The sequence below is a fragment of the Ochotona curzoniae genome, unplaced genomic scaffold (genome assembly GCF_017591425.1).
Source record: "Ochotona curzoniae isolate NIBS_2020 unplaced genomic scaffold, NIBS_Ocur_1.0 scaffold_2476, whole genome shotgun sequence".
NCBI classification, from domain to species: Eukaryota; Metazoa; Chordata; class Mammalia; order Lagomorpha; family Ochotonidae; genus Ochotona; species Ochotona curzoniae.
Window position 1 is genome coordinate 6,718,034 of NW_024467095.1, and position 19,467 is coordinate 6,737,500.

Here is a 19,467-nt window from a genome sequence, read left to right on the forward strand (position 1 = left end):
CAGGAGCCCAGAAGGCCATCTGGCTTTCACACACATTTGGCAAGGGCCCAAGAAATCAAGCCTCTCCAGCTGTTTTCCCAGGCGCTTTGGAAGAGTGCTGGTCAGAAGCAATACAAGAGACTGAGACCCTTGCTCTTACATGGGATGCCAGTGTCCCGGGTGCAGCTGAGCTTGCTGTGCCACAGCATGGACCTCATCATGAATGTAAATGTTAGCACAGAAAGCCTGTGAGATTCCTTCTGCCTTTTCAAGTACATCATTAACTCTCTTTTACATAGAGACCTAATTCATAATAAAAGAGTAGATTTTGGTACCCTTAAGAACCATGACAATCATTTTTCTTCTACTAGCCAGACAGTTTTGAACATATTCCATTTATCAATGCCACCTAATAACTAACCTGTAAAATTAATTTTTACAATGCCTTGCTTTCTCTTTTAATTATTTGTACACCAAATATGTTTCACCTAACACTCTGCTTCTCATTACACCCAATTAAATTAGTTACATTTCTTTTGTTTGCATAATCTTCTGGGCCCTCATTTATACTATTCATTCTGTTAACGCTTAAGTAACTCTCTCCTTCTGATTTCATGTGGTTCAAAATATAATCATTGTAATATTCCTGTACAGAGTATTTTTTCCTTAGACTCTCAGGGTGTGTGTGTGGATTCTAAACTAGCCTTCAGCTCCCTTAGGTTCATCTTATTTTCAGTAACAGCTTAGTATTGTTTTCTAGTTTTTCGTTTTTAATTGATCTTAAAGTATGGTATTTTCTTTCCAATGATATTACTGGTACTATTTTTACATTAGCATGTTCCAGTTTGATTCAATAAAAAAATTCTAAATGAGCATTATACATCTGAAGTGAAAGAAACACACGTATCTCTGGAGACTTGGGTTCTGTGTTAATATTGCTTGTAGCCCTGCACTATAAACCGTAGTGCCCATGCCACGTTTTCAGAGTGGCCACGGCCTGTGGCACTTACATATGTTAGCCATTTTCTCTACTGCTTGGGATATAACCAAGTGCAATTTTTAAAATAAAGTGCTAGATAAGTCAATTAATTATTATCCTATAAAGTATAGGACTTAAAAATTAAAGTATATCATAAGTGTAACTTGACTAAAAACATTGATAACTATAATAAGTTAGTATTTGAATAATAGATCTTCACATTGTCTAAAGAAATCTTCCAGAAAATAATTTAGATGATAGATTTCCTAGAAACCATATTACAAAGTTTACATTCTAGACATTCCTCATTCTTAATATATCTCCTTATAGCAAAAATATCAGTATTCAAAATGAGCTTCGTTACTTCAAAATAACACTACAGCTCTAAAAATCACCAAAACTTTTTAAAATACCTTTGTTCATTATATTTACATTTTTCATCATTATTTACATGAAGGAATATTTTAAATTCTACATGATTGTCTTTGCAAGTTAAAAAGTTTAATATAACATTTGTGAAATGTTTTGAGTCGCCTTATGAGTTTGCTTCGTGGTATTTAATAAACGTAAAGAATGTACAGAATCCTAAATGGTTCACTTATTAAAACTGCTGAATTTTTAAAAAATAAAAACTAGCAGGCATATATTCCAGGAATTTGACCTTGTTATTAAATCAGAGACTTTGTTTACATGCTGTTATGGAAAAGGTTTTACTTCCCATTTGTTCAAAGTCATTCTTTAAAGAAGAAATTAGTCATTAAGTCATAAGAAAACTAACAGCAGGAAAAGTTGAACTGATTGATTATAATCTCCTGGTAATGTGACTTCAGAAATTTAGCTACTGATTTATTTTAAGATATTTTTCTTCTATGTCAGATTTTCTAAATCATCTCTGCTAAAAAAAAAATGTTTATGCACACACTTGCCTTAGAATGTTTGTAGAATTAATATAATTTTAAAATGCTAGGGTGCCAGCCCCAAACCCTTTTTCATTTCATAGAAACTGTTAAAAGGACTCTCCAGAAATGTCTTCTTGTGCATTTGTCAGCCCTCAATATTTTAGGTCATTGTTAGAATATAGACTATAGTATTATCTACCTACTTTATTTCTTTAATTATTAACCTTTAAGATTTTGTCTTTTCTCTTTGAATTAATTTTAATATCCTCGGTTAACATTACTGTTAGTTATATAAGTTTCTTTGTAGTTTCTGCTGTAAATTGGCTCTGTCACTACATTAAGCCTCATCACATTTAGCTGTTGAAATTTTGAAATCATACACAGTGTTTTCTGTGATCACAGTGGAGTCACACTTAGAAGTCTCATTAAGTATTCACATTGCTAAAAATCAGGAGACTGATCTTTCTTACTTAATGTGCTTATTAACCTTTTCCTGAGTTGACATCCTCCATTGCCATTGACAATGACCCCAACATGCTCCATTTTCTTTCTTGGCTTTTGTTTGCTTCATGCCTGGTTACTCTGTCTTCTTCACAATATGTCTGTTTTTAACATCTATGGTTTCCTTTTTGATATCTATTTGTGACTGAATAAATTTCCAATACTACTGCAACCTATGCCTACATTTACAGTAGAAGGAAAGATTTTGAGATAGCAATTAGAAAAAATGTGATTTTTTTTTCCACCATTGAGCTTTACTCAGTCCCTGGATTGAAGCAAGTCTCCTGAGTCTGTAGACCCCCAGGATAAATGCTGCTGCAAGACCTGCATTTTCTATTGCTCACTGGTCGTTGCCATCTGCATAACTCATCATCACTGAGATTACTGTCATAATTTAGCCTGTTTGAATGCCAGCTCTGTGCTAGACGCAGTGCTAGATCCTTGATCTACCCTCCTGTTGTCTCCATTGTAGAAAAAAGAGAGCGTTTGGCTCAAGATTAACTTCACCTAAGTCCATAAAGCTGGAAATATGGGAGCTGAATCCCCACTCAGGTTGACCTTTCATTCCAAACACCAGAGGGTTTTCTCGGTCTCCTACTCTGCCATCCACCCAGATTCATTTTCATGATTGGTGGCATTTTCTTCCATCAGCCACCATTCTGCATTCTTCCTACAATGAAAGTGCCTCTACCAGATCCCCACATTTTGTGTTCTTTTAATCTATACCATTTTCCAAATAAACGTTTGCATTCTAAAATCTTATTTTTTAGTTTCATGGCCAAAATTCTTCAGTAACTCTCCATTCTCAAAAATATAATCATTCTCTAATAAATGGTTACCTCCACAATTCCTTTTCCACTTTTTCATAATTTGCTCTAATTATACCTTAGTTACCTCTTTATAATTTTATACCTGCTAGGTGTCTATCTAGAGTCCATTTTCTACCTACATGACTCACTCTTTGCCCTCAGACTCAAGTATCATTTCCATGAAGCATTTCTAATTACATATTTTTCCCTGAGGTTTTGGATATCCCAACTGTAAACCAGTGTCAATAGAGTTGTTGGGGGAGAATTAAAAAGAAAATACAGAATGCAGTGTAGCTGCATTTTCCTCCTTTATTTTTACCTATGAATAATATTACGGTTGTATCTGCATGTCATCTTTGACTCTTTAAGATGCTCAAAATGATGTTGGTGATGAAGATTATTACATTTGATGGCTATTTCCATTCCTGATATGTACTGGTTATTTCATTAATATTTTTGTAAGAACTTCATTTTATGACTAGATGTTTGATAACTAGTCCAGTACAGTGAAGTAAGTTGCTCAAATTAATGATTTTTGAATCCTTGTTTGTTTCCTTTCTTTAGTGGTGATGAATTCCTCAATTTTCTTCTGAAATTAAACAAACAGTGTGGCCATTTAATAACAGCTGTACAAAATATCATTACTGAGTTACCTGTAAATTCGCACAAGGTATTCTAAGAAAGTTACTAAGTGAATGAAAGTATGGATGCTGAAAAACAATCCAGATAAGTTCATATCAGTCAATTGACATTACTGATACAGTAACATTGTTTGGAAAAAATCACATCAGATATGAATAAGTTATTTTGTGTATATGCTAATTAATTGAAGTTTTCTGTTTTGACCCTCAAAAAATTAGACCAAAAATTGAACTTATCCATGCATTGAACTTATCATTTGTTCTGCAATAGGATTTAATTTTTTAAAAATACTGACAGACTCAAGTGAAAGTTGAAACAAAACAGTATGCTGAGTTTTATTAAAGATTGTATCAGTACAAAATTTTTAATGAATGACATTTTAAATAGAGTATGAGTGATCTGCAAAAGCAAATCAATTTTATAGTTCTTCATGTGATTTGGGTTTCCATTTACAGTGAAAAATTTTAATGTACTTTTTCCCCTATGGTTTTATATGATTCATGTGGGAGTTGTGTCATTTTTAAAGCCTTAAAGAATTAATATTACCAACATTAGTCTCTATATAGAAAATTATATGTGCATATATTTAAGAAATTAATATAGCAGGATGAGACAGATAATTTATATTTTTGGTGTCAGGATTTATCCTGACCACAGAGATGTTTTTAAGTTATATAATTTGATGTTTATATTGTATCATACTTGTGGGTATAAAGTTACAAAAAGTTATCTTCGTTATTTAAAATTTAACTTTTGAAAATGTTAACAGATAGTGTTAGAATGGGCTTCTCCACGGAATTTTACTTCAGTTTGTGAAGAGCTGGTTCGTAATGTTGAAGATTTGAATGAAGAAGTCTGCAAATTAAAAGATTTAATTCAGAAGGTATTTAATTAGTATTAAAGTGGAAGGGATCTATGCCATATTATTACACAAAAGTTACTAGGTAATAAGAGGGCTCTGATAAGAGCAATAAGTGGAACACTTAGGAAAAAGGGGAAAGCAGAGTTTCCAAAGAAAGAAATATATGTAGGAAGCCAAGCTGGTTGGTTAGTAAAGAAACACATGTATAAAGAAGATTATGTCCTTTCAATTAACAAAGGAAAATACATCAGTCTTCCTATTTTCTTGCAGAACTAGTGGCCCAGTCACTTTCAGAAAACAGTTTGCCATGGTGTACTAAGGATTGCAAAATATTTCTCTTTCAACAGTTTATTCTAACATTGTATATACTAGAAGTGCCCTATACTAGAATAATTAAATGAATGATGTTACTCCTGTTTAATTATTTGCAGCAGTTAACAATGAAAATCAATCACTTGACTAATCATTAGAAAATTATATTTATACATTACTACGTGTATCTATACAGTTGAAAAATACCAAAATGAAATCTTTATTAGCTTTGTTCGTGGAATAGGATTACGGGTTGAAAATTCTCTCTATTGTCCGACTCTAATTTACTTTAAGAGTATGGGCTCTTGATTTTGCTGTTGTTAACACATAAATAACTGAATTTAAAGAGAAATGATTTTTTTTCTTGTTTAAAATATTGGCTATACTAACAAGAAAGCTATGAAATCGGAGAATAAAGGAAAACATGTCCTGTAAATTAAAGAACTCGCTTTTGAAATTTTCTTAATCTCTTGAACACTCAGATTTGAAAATTTTGAATATCTGTAAAGCTTTTGTAAAATAATATGTAAGATGGTTAATATGTAACATTTTAATAGCTTCAAGCCATAATTAATATTCTCACTAATATTGATCATAAAACTTGTTTTCCTCAGGTTAAGTGTGTAATGTTCGGGGTAATTTGTCATTCTCACTATAAATATATTTAATCGAAAGGAGTCTTCCCCCAAAAAAGAAAGTTGTGAAGCAAATCCCATAAAACAGTATTTAGAAAAAGACATTCCAAATGGGGAAATAAGCAATATATTTTTAAATTTTTGCAGAGAAACAGATATCTTAGGATTTGTATTATTTGACATTTATTCATTCAACAAGCACAAATGCATGCCACATATCAAAAGCTGGTTACAGCAGCTAGTTAGACTCAGAGCCAGCCGATGGCACAACAGTCTTGACATGGTTCATCTGCACTACTTCTGTCTCAAGCAGAATTGAAAGAAAGTGGTATTGATTTCCCTTGCTTTTTCATAGGAATCCAAGAAAAATGTGTAAGGATTTGTACAAAACATCAACTGTTACTTCTTATTGCACAACATTCCTTGAGACACATTTACCTTAGGGTTAGTTACTGATTGTTTCTCTAAGATGAACTAAAAACTATAAGGGTGATAGGAAGTGCATGAGGAAAAATAAGATGAAATTGAGAGATAAGCAGTCCACTCAGGTACCATAATTGTCTATTTTACTAATATGTACCTATAAAGAAATTTTCATCTTTAATAGACTTTTTTCTGTGAGCTTCTCCACCTAGAATTGTTGTATAAAAACTAACCTTGGAAACATTTGTTAATCAATGATAGAGTAGTTCTTTGTGCAAGAAAGTCTTAATTTTAAAGAAACATGGTGAATCCTTTTTTATAAATTAAACACAAGTAAATAAGGAAATTTGGTGCATGGAACTTGCAAAGGCATCTGGATTTGAGAATCTCTTATCAGGCCTGTTTAACATATGATATTTTAGAATTTACCAATAATAGTTTAAGGGGAGTTTTTAAATCAAACATGAGTTATCGCAGATCAGTGTATGTTGGGAAAAACAAGGGTGGGTGGGAAAGGTCAAGGGTAGACGTTAACACCACATCACTCTCTTTCAAACCAACACACTGACAGGCTGCTGTCAGAAAGGGTCATTCCAAGTAATTGGTTAATAAAAGGAATGACTGGCTCAGGATTCAGTCACTACAGCATCAGTGTCAAAAAGGAATCTGTTGCTGAATGAAGCCATTTGGAAGTTAGACGAAGAATACAGTGTTAATGTGATTAGCATTGGGTCTCTTTTTTTGCTGTAAATTTAATTAATTTTGTAGGCTTTTTTTAATTAAATATTTACACTGAGAATTTAGAAGTCATTAGTCCTGGTGATGTTGAGAAGTATTTATATCACTAGTCCAGCACAGGATGTTTCCAGTAATTAGCACTCTATAAATGTGCCTGATTATCTTTCAAGGATCTTTTTTGGTTTCTGCTTATTCTCCCTCTTGCCCTACTGCCTTTTCTGTCTGTCTGTCTCTTTCATGCACACATACACACATGGGCACATGCAGTACGCAAGAAGGGGAGGTTTTCACAGACGTACTTTGGGCAATTTGGAAACTGAGTGATGTACTTTAATTGCTAAGAAGCTATAAAAGAGCTACATACATTTTTGTTGACATTTGTTCCTGCCGTTAGAGCTAAATGATAAATTTCTGGCATTAGCATCTGGTCTTCCACTTTGCTAAATTTCACCTACTTTAAGTATGCTGTAAGAGTGCTTTATGTTAGGTAAGATATTAATTGATCTTTAAATCAGGGAGTAAGCACCAGTTGTACATCTTCCCATATGTAATCAAATGGAAACTTTTAATATTAGAAGAACCTTATCCCATGACATAAAAACAAAACTTAAAATGTGATAATATAATAAAGCATTTACCTTTAATATAAAACTGATTATTTGTGATCCTGGACTCGTGGTGATGGAAATGTTGTTTGCTGTGTTCACTTTAAACCTGCCCTGGAAATCTTGAGTTGCCTACATACAAAGACAGTTAGTTAATCTGCATATTGTATTTTCCAAATCAAAGATGCATCTGCTTTTAGTATATTTTATATTAACTTTTTTCCTTTTCCATACACTATTAGTTGCAAAATGAACGGGAAAATGATCCAACTCATATACCACTAATGGAAGAAGTATCTACATGGAATAGTAAAATTTTGAAGAGGACAGCCATTACAGTATGCGGATTTGGATTTCTTCTTTTCATTTGCAAGCTAACTTTCCTGAGAAAATAACCTTAGTGTTTGTTTTAACTTAGATAGTACTCTTATTCACACTACCCAAAAACATTGCTTTTAACCATTTGTGACACAACATTACTTTTCTTTGTTGATACTCCATAGGAAACACTTTGATAATGCAAAGCACAGTTTTTCTTTGAAAAATCGTTTATAATTTGCTATATTTTTATGTTAATTTTGATCAAGTGGTAAAGTGTAAGTAATTATATTGAGTATGACTGTAATCACATTCAAAATAAAAGTTTTACCTAATATTCCTTGACATTCATAATGTGTTCCATTCCCATGCTGAATTTTGCAGAATTTGTGGAGAGTTCGTAAGTCAGTAACTTTCTTTGTTTTCCCTCGTCTCATTATTATGTAATAAGAAATTCCTCAGTGGATCTTTTTATTTATATTACATAATAAGGACATCATTAATTTTATAGTTATTCCAGAAAAGCCTGGAGGATAAGAAATAAAGATTTTAAAGTACAGACTAAATATTTTAGGAAAAAATATTTTAGATTCAAAATAAAAAGGCTGAAAACTAGGGAATAGTGTAGAAATCACAAAGTACATTAGACATTTTTATGTAAAATGTTTTGGGGAGCATATGACTTGTGTTGTATATAACAGGAATATTACAAAAACAAACAGCATTTGCCAAATAATTTGTCATATCTAAAGGAGTAATATAAATAGAATTACTTTTTAAAGTCAAAATAACTATATTCACATTTTAAAAGTGAAGTTAATAACAGGGCAGGTCCCATTTAGCCAAGAATATACTATTTAAATCTTGCTTAACTTACTGCCATACTTAAGTAGATGCAGTTGGTCTATTAGGACTTGAGAAATAAACATGATGCAAAGGGAAAGAACTTTGGAAAGGAAGAATTATATAAGGAAGTATAATTTATAATCTTACTGTCACACCAAAATACTGAGGCTTGAATCATCTTTATTTTTCTGAGAATATACTCATTGGAAAGCATGATTTGGTGTTTTATATTTTAATCTAGTCATTCCAGATTTACATTTCTATAGTTTTTTATTTGGAAAATGAAAGTTTTATACTCAAAGATTAACTATCCTATACAGAAATCCTAGAGGTTTTTGTGGGAGATGGACAGAAACTAGGGTAGACAAATTAAAATTTGAACACCTAATTTATGTTAAGTACCTCATTTAATTCATAGGCCACTGTGATATTTCTTTTACAGAAATTGAGTTAGAGCCTGTTGAAGTAAATTGTTGAAATTCACATTGCTAATAAAAATGTAGTCCAATCTGTTTCATTTCAAATTCCATCCTCTTTCCACCATTCATTTATTCAAATATTTACTGATCACTTATCAAGTGCCAGACATTTTTCTAGCTGTTGGACAATTGATTATCCCTGCCCTATAGAATTTATTTTTATAGTGGAAATAAAACAACAAATAAAGTATAAAGACATCAGACATTGTAAGTGTTGATGCAGAAAAATAAAACAACAAGGGTGGAAGTGAAGGGTGGTGATAGTATTATATTTATTTTAAAGTCAGAGAGATGGCAAGACATTTTCCATCTGCTTGTTCACTCCCCAAACTTCCACAATAGCCAAACCAGGCAAAAGCCATGAGTCTAGAACTCCATCCAGGTCTCCCACGGGGTGACAAGGATCTTACTGCTTGAGCCACTGTGTGCTGCTCCCAGGGCATGCATTAGCAAGTAGCAAAATCTTCACCAGGCACTCCATGTGCAATGTGGGTTTCCCATCCAAAGACAGCCAGCATGCCAAATGGCTGCCAGGGAGATGGTATTCTAGATAAGAAAGGCCTTTCAAGCTTCAGTCTTAAGTTAAAAAAAATTACGGACTATCCATGCAGTTACTTGGGAGCAAGGAGGGCAAACTGTTCAGAAACAAAAGCTGAGGCATCACTACTGCACTAGAATATTCTAGAAACTAAAAAGCAAAATTTATACACAAATATTTAGGGACATCATCCAAAATTTATACACAAATATTTAGGGACGTCATCTAAAAACTAAAAGAAATCCATTTTTATGTTAGAAGAAATCCAAAATTTATGTTATATTTATGTTATGTTTGCTTTTGCTTTCCCTCTTATGACTAGGTGAGCCTACACCCAAGTGAGCATCTCTGTCAATTACAAAACTAGTGTTTCAACCTTATAACTTTCAAGGAAAAGAAAATAAAAAAAGCTCTGACAAACCAAATCACATACCTCCAAGTGGTAGTGGCCATATGCCAGGAATATCCGTTGGCAGAAATGTGTCAGCAGGAATTCCTGGGAGAGTTCCCACAGGGGAGCAACAGTGAGGAGACCCTACCCTCCAGAACGGATTCAGTGCAACTGTCGGCCCTTTGGCTGGATGAGCCATAGTTGTTTCCTCCTGGCCATCACATACCTCTTTACTCTGCCAGGGAATGGGTGACACAGTTTTGTTGCAGGTCTGTAACAAAACAACATAAATCCATCATCACTAACAATAAAAAAGGCAAAATTTACACACAAATATTTAGGGACATCATCATTAGGGTAAAGTGAATGACAGAGTCAAATGGAACACAAGTAACAGGTAACTGGATTCTTTGGGCCTTATGAGATTTTGCGCTTTGTGATCTAGAAAACCATAAGAGAACATTGTGGCTGAGAAGCAGCATGATCACTTAACATTGAAAGGGTCTCTGCTACATCTCATTGGAAAAGGAGGCACACATGTGGAAGCTGTGAACCCAGTGCAGTAAAGGTTAGTGGTAACTTAAGTTAGCAATGGAAATGTGGAAATGAGTTGGATTCAAGGCAGTAGGACAGACCTAAAAATAAGAAGTTAATTCTAACCAGAAACAAGTCAGAGATAGCTAAAGAACACAGGCATTATGGCCCTTCAGATAAAACCATCACTTGGGACATCAGCATACCATTGCAGAGTGCCAGATTAAGTCCTGGCTGCTCCAGTCCAGCTCCTTTCTAAAGCATCCTGGAAGGAAGCAGATGATGGCTGAAATACTTGATTCCCTGACACCCTTGATAGAGACCTGGATGGATAGAATTCCTGGCTCTTGCCTTTGGCCTGACCAGGCCCTAGCTCTGTGGGTGCTGGAAAGGATAAGAGGCAAAATAATCATCTCTGTCTCTCACTTTCACTCTTATTCTCTCACTTGGCTTTTCAAGTAGTTGAAAATAAACATTAAGAAAATAAAAGATAGCTTCAGTTTTGTTGTTGTTGTTGTTGTTGTTTATTTCCCCCAGAAGGATGGGATTGCCATTTTTTGAGATTAGGCCATCTCTGGGAAGACCAGGGCGATAAGGGTGGGGAAAAGGAGAGGTTTTGAGTGAATAATGAACTACATTTGAAATGCAGGGGAGAGACCCAGACAGAAGACCAGACAAGGCTGCTGAACTCTAAAGCATCAACATTCAGAGAAAGGAAGAATCAGGAAAAGAAACTGAAGAAGGCAGCTGAAAATGTTAGGTAAGAGCAGGGGTCAGCAACCTCCAAACGATAGGTCAAATTCAGTGAAACAGGTGGTTACCGGAACTAGTCATCAGGGAAATGTGGATTGAAACCACAGTGAGGTATCACTGCACTCCCCCCAGAGAAAAGGGACTTCAGAAGAATCAGACCATGTGACAGTAGGGAGGTATACTCATTAAAACTCACACATTTGCAGAACCCATTTTGCAAACTGAAGTTCTCTACTAAAAAATTTCCTTATCACTCAGCAGTTCTAAAGGTATGCCCTTAGAGACACAAGAACACACATCCCCAGGAAGAAGTGTATCTGAAGGCACACAGTAGACTTACTAACCAGTCCAAACTGCGAACAACCAGTAAGTCCAGCAGAATGGCTAAAGAGAATATGTTACAGAATGCTGCATGGTAATAACAAACTACAAATATGGATGGATCTTGCAGCAAGTCATCCAAAAGCATCCATTTATATAAGTTCAAAAATGGAAAAAACATATTTATGTAAGTGAATATGTTAAGAGGGTAGGAATTGATTAGAAGGGAAACAAGGATTTTCAACTATTCTGTGTATTGAATATCAAGTACCTGGTTGAAAAGTACATGGGAACCTATGTATAATTTCAGTGATGCATATATTCTAAGCTCTGAAATTCTAAGACTTCACAAAGTTAAAAAATAAACAACCGAGTATGTTAACAAAAATGTTAGGAAAAAACGAAAAGGCTTTCTTGGTTCAGCATATGGACTGCTAGTTGAAATAGTGGCTGGTGGGACCCGGTGCAATAACATAATGGTTAAGGTCCTTGCCTTGAAAGCGCCAGGATCCCATATGGGCGCTGGTTCTAATCCCGGCAGCCCTATTTTCCATCCAGCTCCCTGCTTGTAACCTGGAAAAGCAGTCAAGGACGGCTCAAAGCCTTGGGACCCTGCACCTACATGGGAGACCCAGAAAGAGGTTCCTGGATCCTGGCTTCGAATTGGCTCAGCTCCAGCCGTTGCGGCCAATTGGGGAGTGAGCCATCGGAAGGAAGATCTTCATCTCTGTATCTCCTCCCTTCTGTACATCAGCCTTTCTAATAAAATACATAAATCTTTAAAAAAAAAAAAAAAGAAATATTGGCTGGTATGCTTTCCCAGATCCTGGCTACACTGCTGATTCCAACAGCTGATGTCAGGCCTGGGAGGCGGCAGGTGTTGGTTCACATGCTTGGGTCTCTTAATACTGAATTCCTGGCTCCAGCTTTGGTCTAGCCCAGTCCCCATGGTGAACAAAACAGCAATATGGAAGCTCTCACTTTGCTTTAAAAAGAGAGAGTACGTCCTAAGTTTGAAAACAGTCATGTTTCGAATGTATGTGTTCTTGAAAGCAGCACTGTGTTGGTGTTCAAGGATTTTGAGCACATAAAGCCAAGGCCCGTGGAACAGCATACTATCTGGTTGATGTTCTAGCTGCGCCACATCTGAACTAGCTCCTTGCTAATGACAGGAAACCGGAAGATGGCTTGAAGAGTTGGGTCCTAACACACGTGAGAGACCTGAAAGAAGCTCCTAGCTCCTAGTTTCTGGCTTTAGATTGGCCCAGCTCCAGCTATTACAGACAGTTGGGGAGTGAACCAGCAGATGGAAGATTCTCTTACCTCTCCCTCTCTCACTCTGTAACTCTGCCTTACATAAAATATAAAGAATTTTGAAATTTTTAGTTTCTCCAGGTAGTCTAAGTGGGATGGAACTAGAAGAACAATAATAAGAACTTTAACACATACTAATTTAAAAAAAAAAAAACACTTATTTTTATTGCAAAGTCAGATATACAGAGAGGGAAAGAGCCAGAGAAAGATCTTCCATCCGATAATTCTCTCAATAATAATAATTCACTCGTATGTGGCCACAACAGCCGGACTGAACCGATCTGAAGCCAGCAGCCCGGAGCCTTTTCCGTGTCTCCCAATGCGTGTAGGGTCCCAAGTCTTTGAGCCATCCTCTACTGCATTCCAAGGCCACTAGCAGGGTGCTGGATAGGAAGTAGGGCAGCAGAGACATGAACCAATATGGAATCCCAGAGTGTTCGAGGCAAGGACCCTAGCAGCTAGGCTACTGTGCCAGACTGGCATACATAACTGATTTTAAGAATTCAAAATTATGAAGTAGAAGGATAAAGGATACTTCATCAGGTTTTCTAAATTAAAATATTAAAAGTATTATAAACTGTATGCTTGACTTTGTTCATTTCACTGATTTTTAAGACGGTTTTCTTGTGATAAGTCACCCATTTGAAGTATACAATTCAGTAAGTAGAATGAAAGCACCTCATGGAGCCCTGTGAGCCCTGATCTATTCCTGTTAACTTGTCTGTCCAGACCATTTTGTATCAGTGGGTCATACAGCGGTAGTCCTTTGTGACTTCCTTCTTTCTGTAACATGTTTTCAGCTTTCTTCCCTGTTTTATAATGTATCAGTGCTGCATATATCATTTACTCCATATATCTGTCTATCCATTAATGGATGAACAGTGGGGGTTTTATATTTGGCTATAGACATGTTTTCATTTCTCTTGGATTAGATGGTAGCCCAATATTTAACCATCTGAGAAATTGCCAGACTGCTTACCAAAGTAGCTGTTCAATATCTTCAGTTCCTACCTGCTAAGGTCCTGATCGTCTCACCTCCTTTAAACACTTTGTCTCTTTCCTTATCAGACATGAATTCACATTATGATTTTGTTTTCCACTTCTCTGATGGCTAATGATTTTGAGCGTTTTTTCTCATGTTTATTGGCCATTTGTGGTCTATTAGAATCCATTGCCTATTTTTAAAATAGGGCTGTCAGTTTAATAGGACTACTCAGTTTAAGAATTCTTTCTATTCAGTAGATATTAGGTCCTTATTAGATAGATAATTCATAAGTATTTTCATCCTTTCTGTAAGCTGTCCTTAGAACTTTCTTAGAAATATCTTTGGTGCATGTAAGCTTTAACTTCTGGTGAAATCTAGTTTACCTATTTTCTCCTGTTGTGTGAGCTTCTGTAGTCAAATAATCCATTGCCAGATCAAAATCATGAAAATTTATTCTGTTTTGTCTGAGATTTTTGTAGTTGGAACACATGGTTAGCTTGCTGATCCGTTTGAGCTCATTTTTTTGGTATATTGTAACAAACCAATTTCATTCTTTTCTACTCTAGTGTACAGCTTCTCAGCATCATATATTGAAAAATACCATATTTTCTTCCAATAACTTACTTTTATACCCTTTCTTGAGATTCAGTAATCAATTCTTATGGGTATTTTTAAATCAATTTTGGTATTAATGTTTAATCAGCAATATGAAACACCTTGATCTATGAAAATGAATGCTTTTATATTTATTTTACTTTAATTACTCCTGAATTTTTTTGTAGTTTGAGATATGTATATTTTGCTGTTTTGATTAGTATACACTGAACATGCTTTAAAGTATTGTTTTCTTAATTTCATTTTCAGTTTGCTCATTGTTTACTGAAACAATAAAGTGTACATATTATTTGCTCCTGCAGCCCTGAACTAATTCTTTTATTTTTTGCTAAAAAGTTTATTTATGTATACAGTAGAGTTATAGAGGAGATAGATAGATAGATAGACAGACAGACAGACAGATAGCATGCATTTCCATCCACTGATTCAAACTCCAGGTGGCTACAATGGCCAGGACTGGGCCAAGTTGAAGCCAAGAGCATGTAACTCTGGCAGGGTCTTCCCCATGGGTAGCAGGGGCCCAAGCATTTGGGTTCCCCTTCTACTGCCCTCCTAGGTTAATTAGCCAGAGGCTTGATCAGAAGTGGAGCAGCTAGTTCTTGAATGAAGAATTGAATATAGGATGCCCATGTCTCAAACAGTGGCTTAACTGCTTATTACAACACAACATCACCCCCTAAATTTATCATTTCTAATGGTACTTCAGCATGCTTTTTAAGATTTTCTGTATGCAAGTTCATGTTGTCTGCAAACAGATACAATTTTACTTCTTCCTTTGTAATCTTCATGCATTTTATTGTACTTTGAATGATTGCCTGGCTCGAACCTTCCATACAATGCTAAATAAAAGTAGTAAAAACAGACAACCTTTTCCTCTCTTCCTAGGGGGAAAGTAATCAATCTTTCATTATTGAGTGTGATGATCCCTTTAAGGTTTTCATCAGTGCGCTTTATAAGCCTAAGAAAGTTGAATTCTGTTTCTAGTTTTTTGAGTGCTTTCATTTTGGACAGTTGTTGAATTTTGCCAAATGCTGTTTTTGCGTCTACGGCTTATAATGCAATAGTTCTGGCTTACTATATTCATGTGGTATGTGTTACCAATCTGACATTCTTGGACTAAATCCCACTTGGTCATGATGTACAATCTTTTTTACAATATTGCTGGATTTGATTTGCCAGTGTTGATCATTTTTCCATCAACATTCTTAATGTATATTAGTCCTTTTTTCTTCTGATGTCTTTATCTGGTTTTGATATCAGGGTAAAAATTCATACAGTGAGTAAACAAATATTCTCCTGATTGTTGGAGTTTGTGAGGCATTGGTATTCTTTGAACATTTGGTAGAATCCACCAGGTAAGAAATCTGTTCATGATTACTAGTTAAGCTTCTTCACTTGTCAAATGTATGTCTTTTGAAATTTTGGGTTCTTGCTGAGTCAGTTTCAGTATTATGTATTTCTGGAAGTTTTTCCATGTCATCTAAATTACCTAAATCGGGCCTGGGACAATGGCTCAATGGCTAAATCCTCGCCTTCCACACACCAGGATCCCATATGATCACCAGTTCATGTTCTGGCTGCTTCTCTTCCCACCCAGCTCCTTGCTTGTGGCCAGGGAAAGCAGCAGAGGACAGTCCAAGGCCTTGGGACCCTGTACCTATGTGGGAGACTTGGAAGAGGCTCCCAGCTCCTAGCTTTGGACTGGCTCAGCCCTGGCCATTGCAGCCATTTTGGCAGTGAACCAGGAGATAGATATTTCTTTGTATCTCTTCTCTGTAAATCTGCCTATCTGACAAAAATAAATGTTAAATAAATAAATAATCTAAATCATTTGTATGTAGTTCCTAGTACTCCCTAATTTCTTGGTTAAGTTGATAATAAAGTCTTCTTTCATTTTGTGATTTTGGGGATGCTAACTCAGGCTTAAACTGCTGTGCCACAGTGTCTGTCTGGTTGCTATTTCTTAGAATGTTTTTTTTTTCTCTTCCTGTATCTTCACTTTCCATTCTCCTAATACCCTAAGGTCAGTGTATCCATGAGTTTCCCATATTTTTCTGCAGTTCTGTTCATTTTCCTTTGCTGTATCTTTCCAAATTGTCTTTATCTGCTTATCTTGACGTTCACTGTTATTTTTTTCCTGCCAGTTCAGAATTGTTCTTGAGCCACAGTAGTGCATTTTTGTTGTTGCTATTTTACTTTATAATTTCTTTCTGGTTCTTTTTTTTACTTTTGTCTCTATATTGATATTCTTTATAATGAAAGATATTCCTCATACTTCTTTAAAGTACTTCTTTGCACATGTATGGCTCTTTTTGTCATTGTTAAACATTATATTTGGATGTTCTTACATTTTCTGTTGCCTGTTTTTTTTTCTGTTGTGTATATGGGTCACATTTTCCTGTTTTCTTGCACATTCATCATTTTTGTTGAAAACTGGTTGTCTTCTAAAACAGTTAGCAACTCTGGATACTGATTTCACCCTTCATCTCAACAAAAGTTTGTTTGCAGACTTTCTTAAGAAGTTTATGTTGACTGCTTAAGTGAAAAATATCCCCCACAAGTATGAATCTCCTGGTACTGCTCCTCAGAGGGGTTATCCAGGCACACACTCACACTTGGTCATGTATCACTGTAGTAGAGCTACTGCCAAGGCGAGCTATCTTATGAGGGCAGTATAATAAGGGAGGGGATGTCTCATGTCTCAAATACTATGGTCTTACTCTTCTTACTGATGTTTAGTAGCCTTTCTTGAATAAATATTTCTGCATTTGTTTTGTGCCATTAGACCACTTTCCAGAGATTGAAGTGGTTGCATCTTGACTTTGCTCTCACTTTGCCTGCTTCTCTGGAGAGCTGACCATAAAGCTCCTCCTTCGCCCACCCTGATGGTGACACTCCTGTGCCACTATTGTGGGGATAACTGCTCTGTCTTTAGGATAGTGTTTGACCCAGAAAAGCACACAAGATCCTTTTCAAAAAGTGAGAAACAGTGTAGAAGTGACAAAAGTGCAGGTCAATGCTATACAATACTAAAATTTTAGCTCTGGATTAATATGGCAGGGTGCTGAAAAGTCAAAGAACCACTACAATTTATTGAAAGCAAAGGTAAAGACCAGGATTAGCTGGGGTACATCAAGCTTAGATAAATGATGCAAGACATAACATCTACGTTTCCAATTTCAAAAACGTTCTCATGGAATAAATTTCACCTAATAACTAGTCTAAGAACTGGTGTTGTGGTGCAGTAGATTAAGCCACCATTTGCAACACCACACCCCATGTGAATACTAGTTGATGTACCAGCCACCCCACTTCCAGTCCAAATCCCTTGTAATGACCTGGAATAAGCAGAAGGTGACCCAAGTGTTTGTGCCCTGCCACACATGTAGACCCAGATGAGGCTCCTGGCCATTTGTCTTAAGCCTGATCCCAGCCCTGGCCTTTGTGGCCGCCTGGAAAGTACACAAGCGATGTGAGATCTCCCACTTCATCTCCCTCTCTCCTCCCCATCTCTGCTTCTCCCTCTTCTTTTCCCTCCCTCTCTCCTTCTAATTCAAAGAAATCTTTTTTAAAAAATGATCTAATTAATTGAACTTAGTAAATATGGAAAACAAGATATTTCAAAGTATTGCTCAAAGTAGAAGCCAGTCATAATTCCACCAGAATCCCAACTGAGGCTTTTTTTTTTTTAATGTGAAGCTTGTAAACCTTTTGTAAGGGCAACTTTTTTTGTAATCTTAATACTGTGACAAAAGTTAATCTTGAAGAACCCAGATAGCTATGATGACTTCTGTTTTGCACTCCAAGTCACTCTGTCACTGCTCAATAAATAATCGTCATAGCTCTGTGGGGGTGGAAATAGGGTGGGGATTTTCCTTTTGGCACATTCACTAGTGAGTAATACATTTATTGCAAGTGCCAATAAAAATGTTATACTGGGTTTATGTGACACATTTGTTATTTAAGAAATTAATTCTAAACTGTTGGGGCAAAATTCTTATTGTGTTTCTTTACCTGTAAATGGAAATTATCTAATCAGTATCCTAACAAAATGAACAAGTTTTAAATTCTGTGTAATACTTGGCAGGACAGTCAGTGAAGACATTTTCAAGGGCTACCCTCAGATCTTAGAATCTAGCATTTTTCACCTTTTTCTTAGTTGATCTTTCGTGATTGTTTATATGATTTTTCTTGCTAATTCCATCCTTTCACTTTGTTGTAATTTATTTCATTTTGAGCTTTTGATCCTGTTGCATGCTTCTCCTCCTCTCAGTCTCTACTGCTTTGTCTTCACGTTGGCAATGAAGCAGCGTAGCAGTTGTCCAAGTGTTCATCCCTGTTGTCATTGGCGTGTGCACTTTTTGGTCTTGGTTGCTTCATCTGCAATTCAGATGATCTCTTAGACTAGATGAATCAGTTTAATGCTGTGCTTGTAATATGGAATTCCAAAACTAAAATAAAACTATTAAAGGATTTTTTAGGAGAATCAGTGCTTATACAAGGTGCGCTCTTTATAAGTGGTTTGTTTGTTAACCTCACATTCAAAGAATTGTTCTTAATATTTTGTTTTCACTATTCTCTGTTTTTGAATCCTATTGGTAATGGCATTTTAACTCAACTAATTACTGAATGCATTGACATTGCTGACATGGAATGCAGCTGAAGAAATGAACATAGAGGTTACATTTTGGGGGTCACCTAGAACCAAAGAAAAGCAACTTCTGAATTGGCACTCCATATTGCAGTTAAAAAAAAAAAAGTGTTTCCTAATTAAGCCTTTCCACAAGAAAGCACTTTTTACAAGAAAAGTGCAGATAGCAGTATAGATATGCGGGTAATATGAAGAAGGAAGCATGACACCTTTAAAGAAATATAACCTTTCTGATTTGGAGGAAATTTATTAAATGCCTTAAAAATAATTCAAAATTCTGATCATATGGAAACTCAGTGATATGCAAAAGAAAATAAACAATTTAAAGAAATAAAAAT

General features: G+C 35.6%; 1 protein-coding gene across 2 annotated transcripts in view; it reads left to right on the top strand.

Annotated features, from left to right (window-relative positions):
• ASZ1 (ankyrin repeat, SAM and basic leucine zipper domain containing 1) overlaps nucleotides 1-8,037 on the top strand; it is a 33,770-nt gene extending 25,733 nt beyond the window's left edge. The window contains exons 11-13 of one of the 2 annotated variants that reach the window (XM_041002171.1): nucleotides 3,732-3,837; nucleotides 4,579-4,692; nucleotides 7,627-8,037. In XM_041002171.1, the coding sequence (XP_040858105.1) occupies nucleotides 3,732-3,837; nucleotides 4,579-4,692; nucleotides 7,627-7,779 (373 nt within the window). In that variant the 3' untranslated portion in view covers nucleotides 7,780-8,037. The remainder of the gene's footprint in view (nucleotides 1-3,731; nucleotides 3,838-4,578; nucleotides 4,693-7,626) is intronic. The other variant, XM_041002172.1, reaches the window with a different exon arrangement.
• The last annotated feature ends 11,430 nt before the right edge of the window (nucleotides 8,038-19,467 follow it).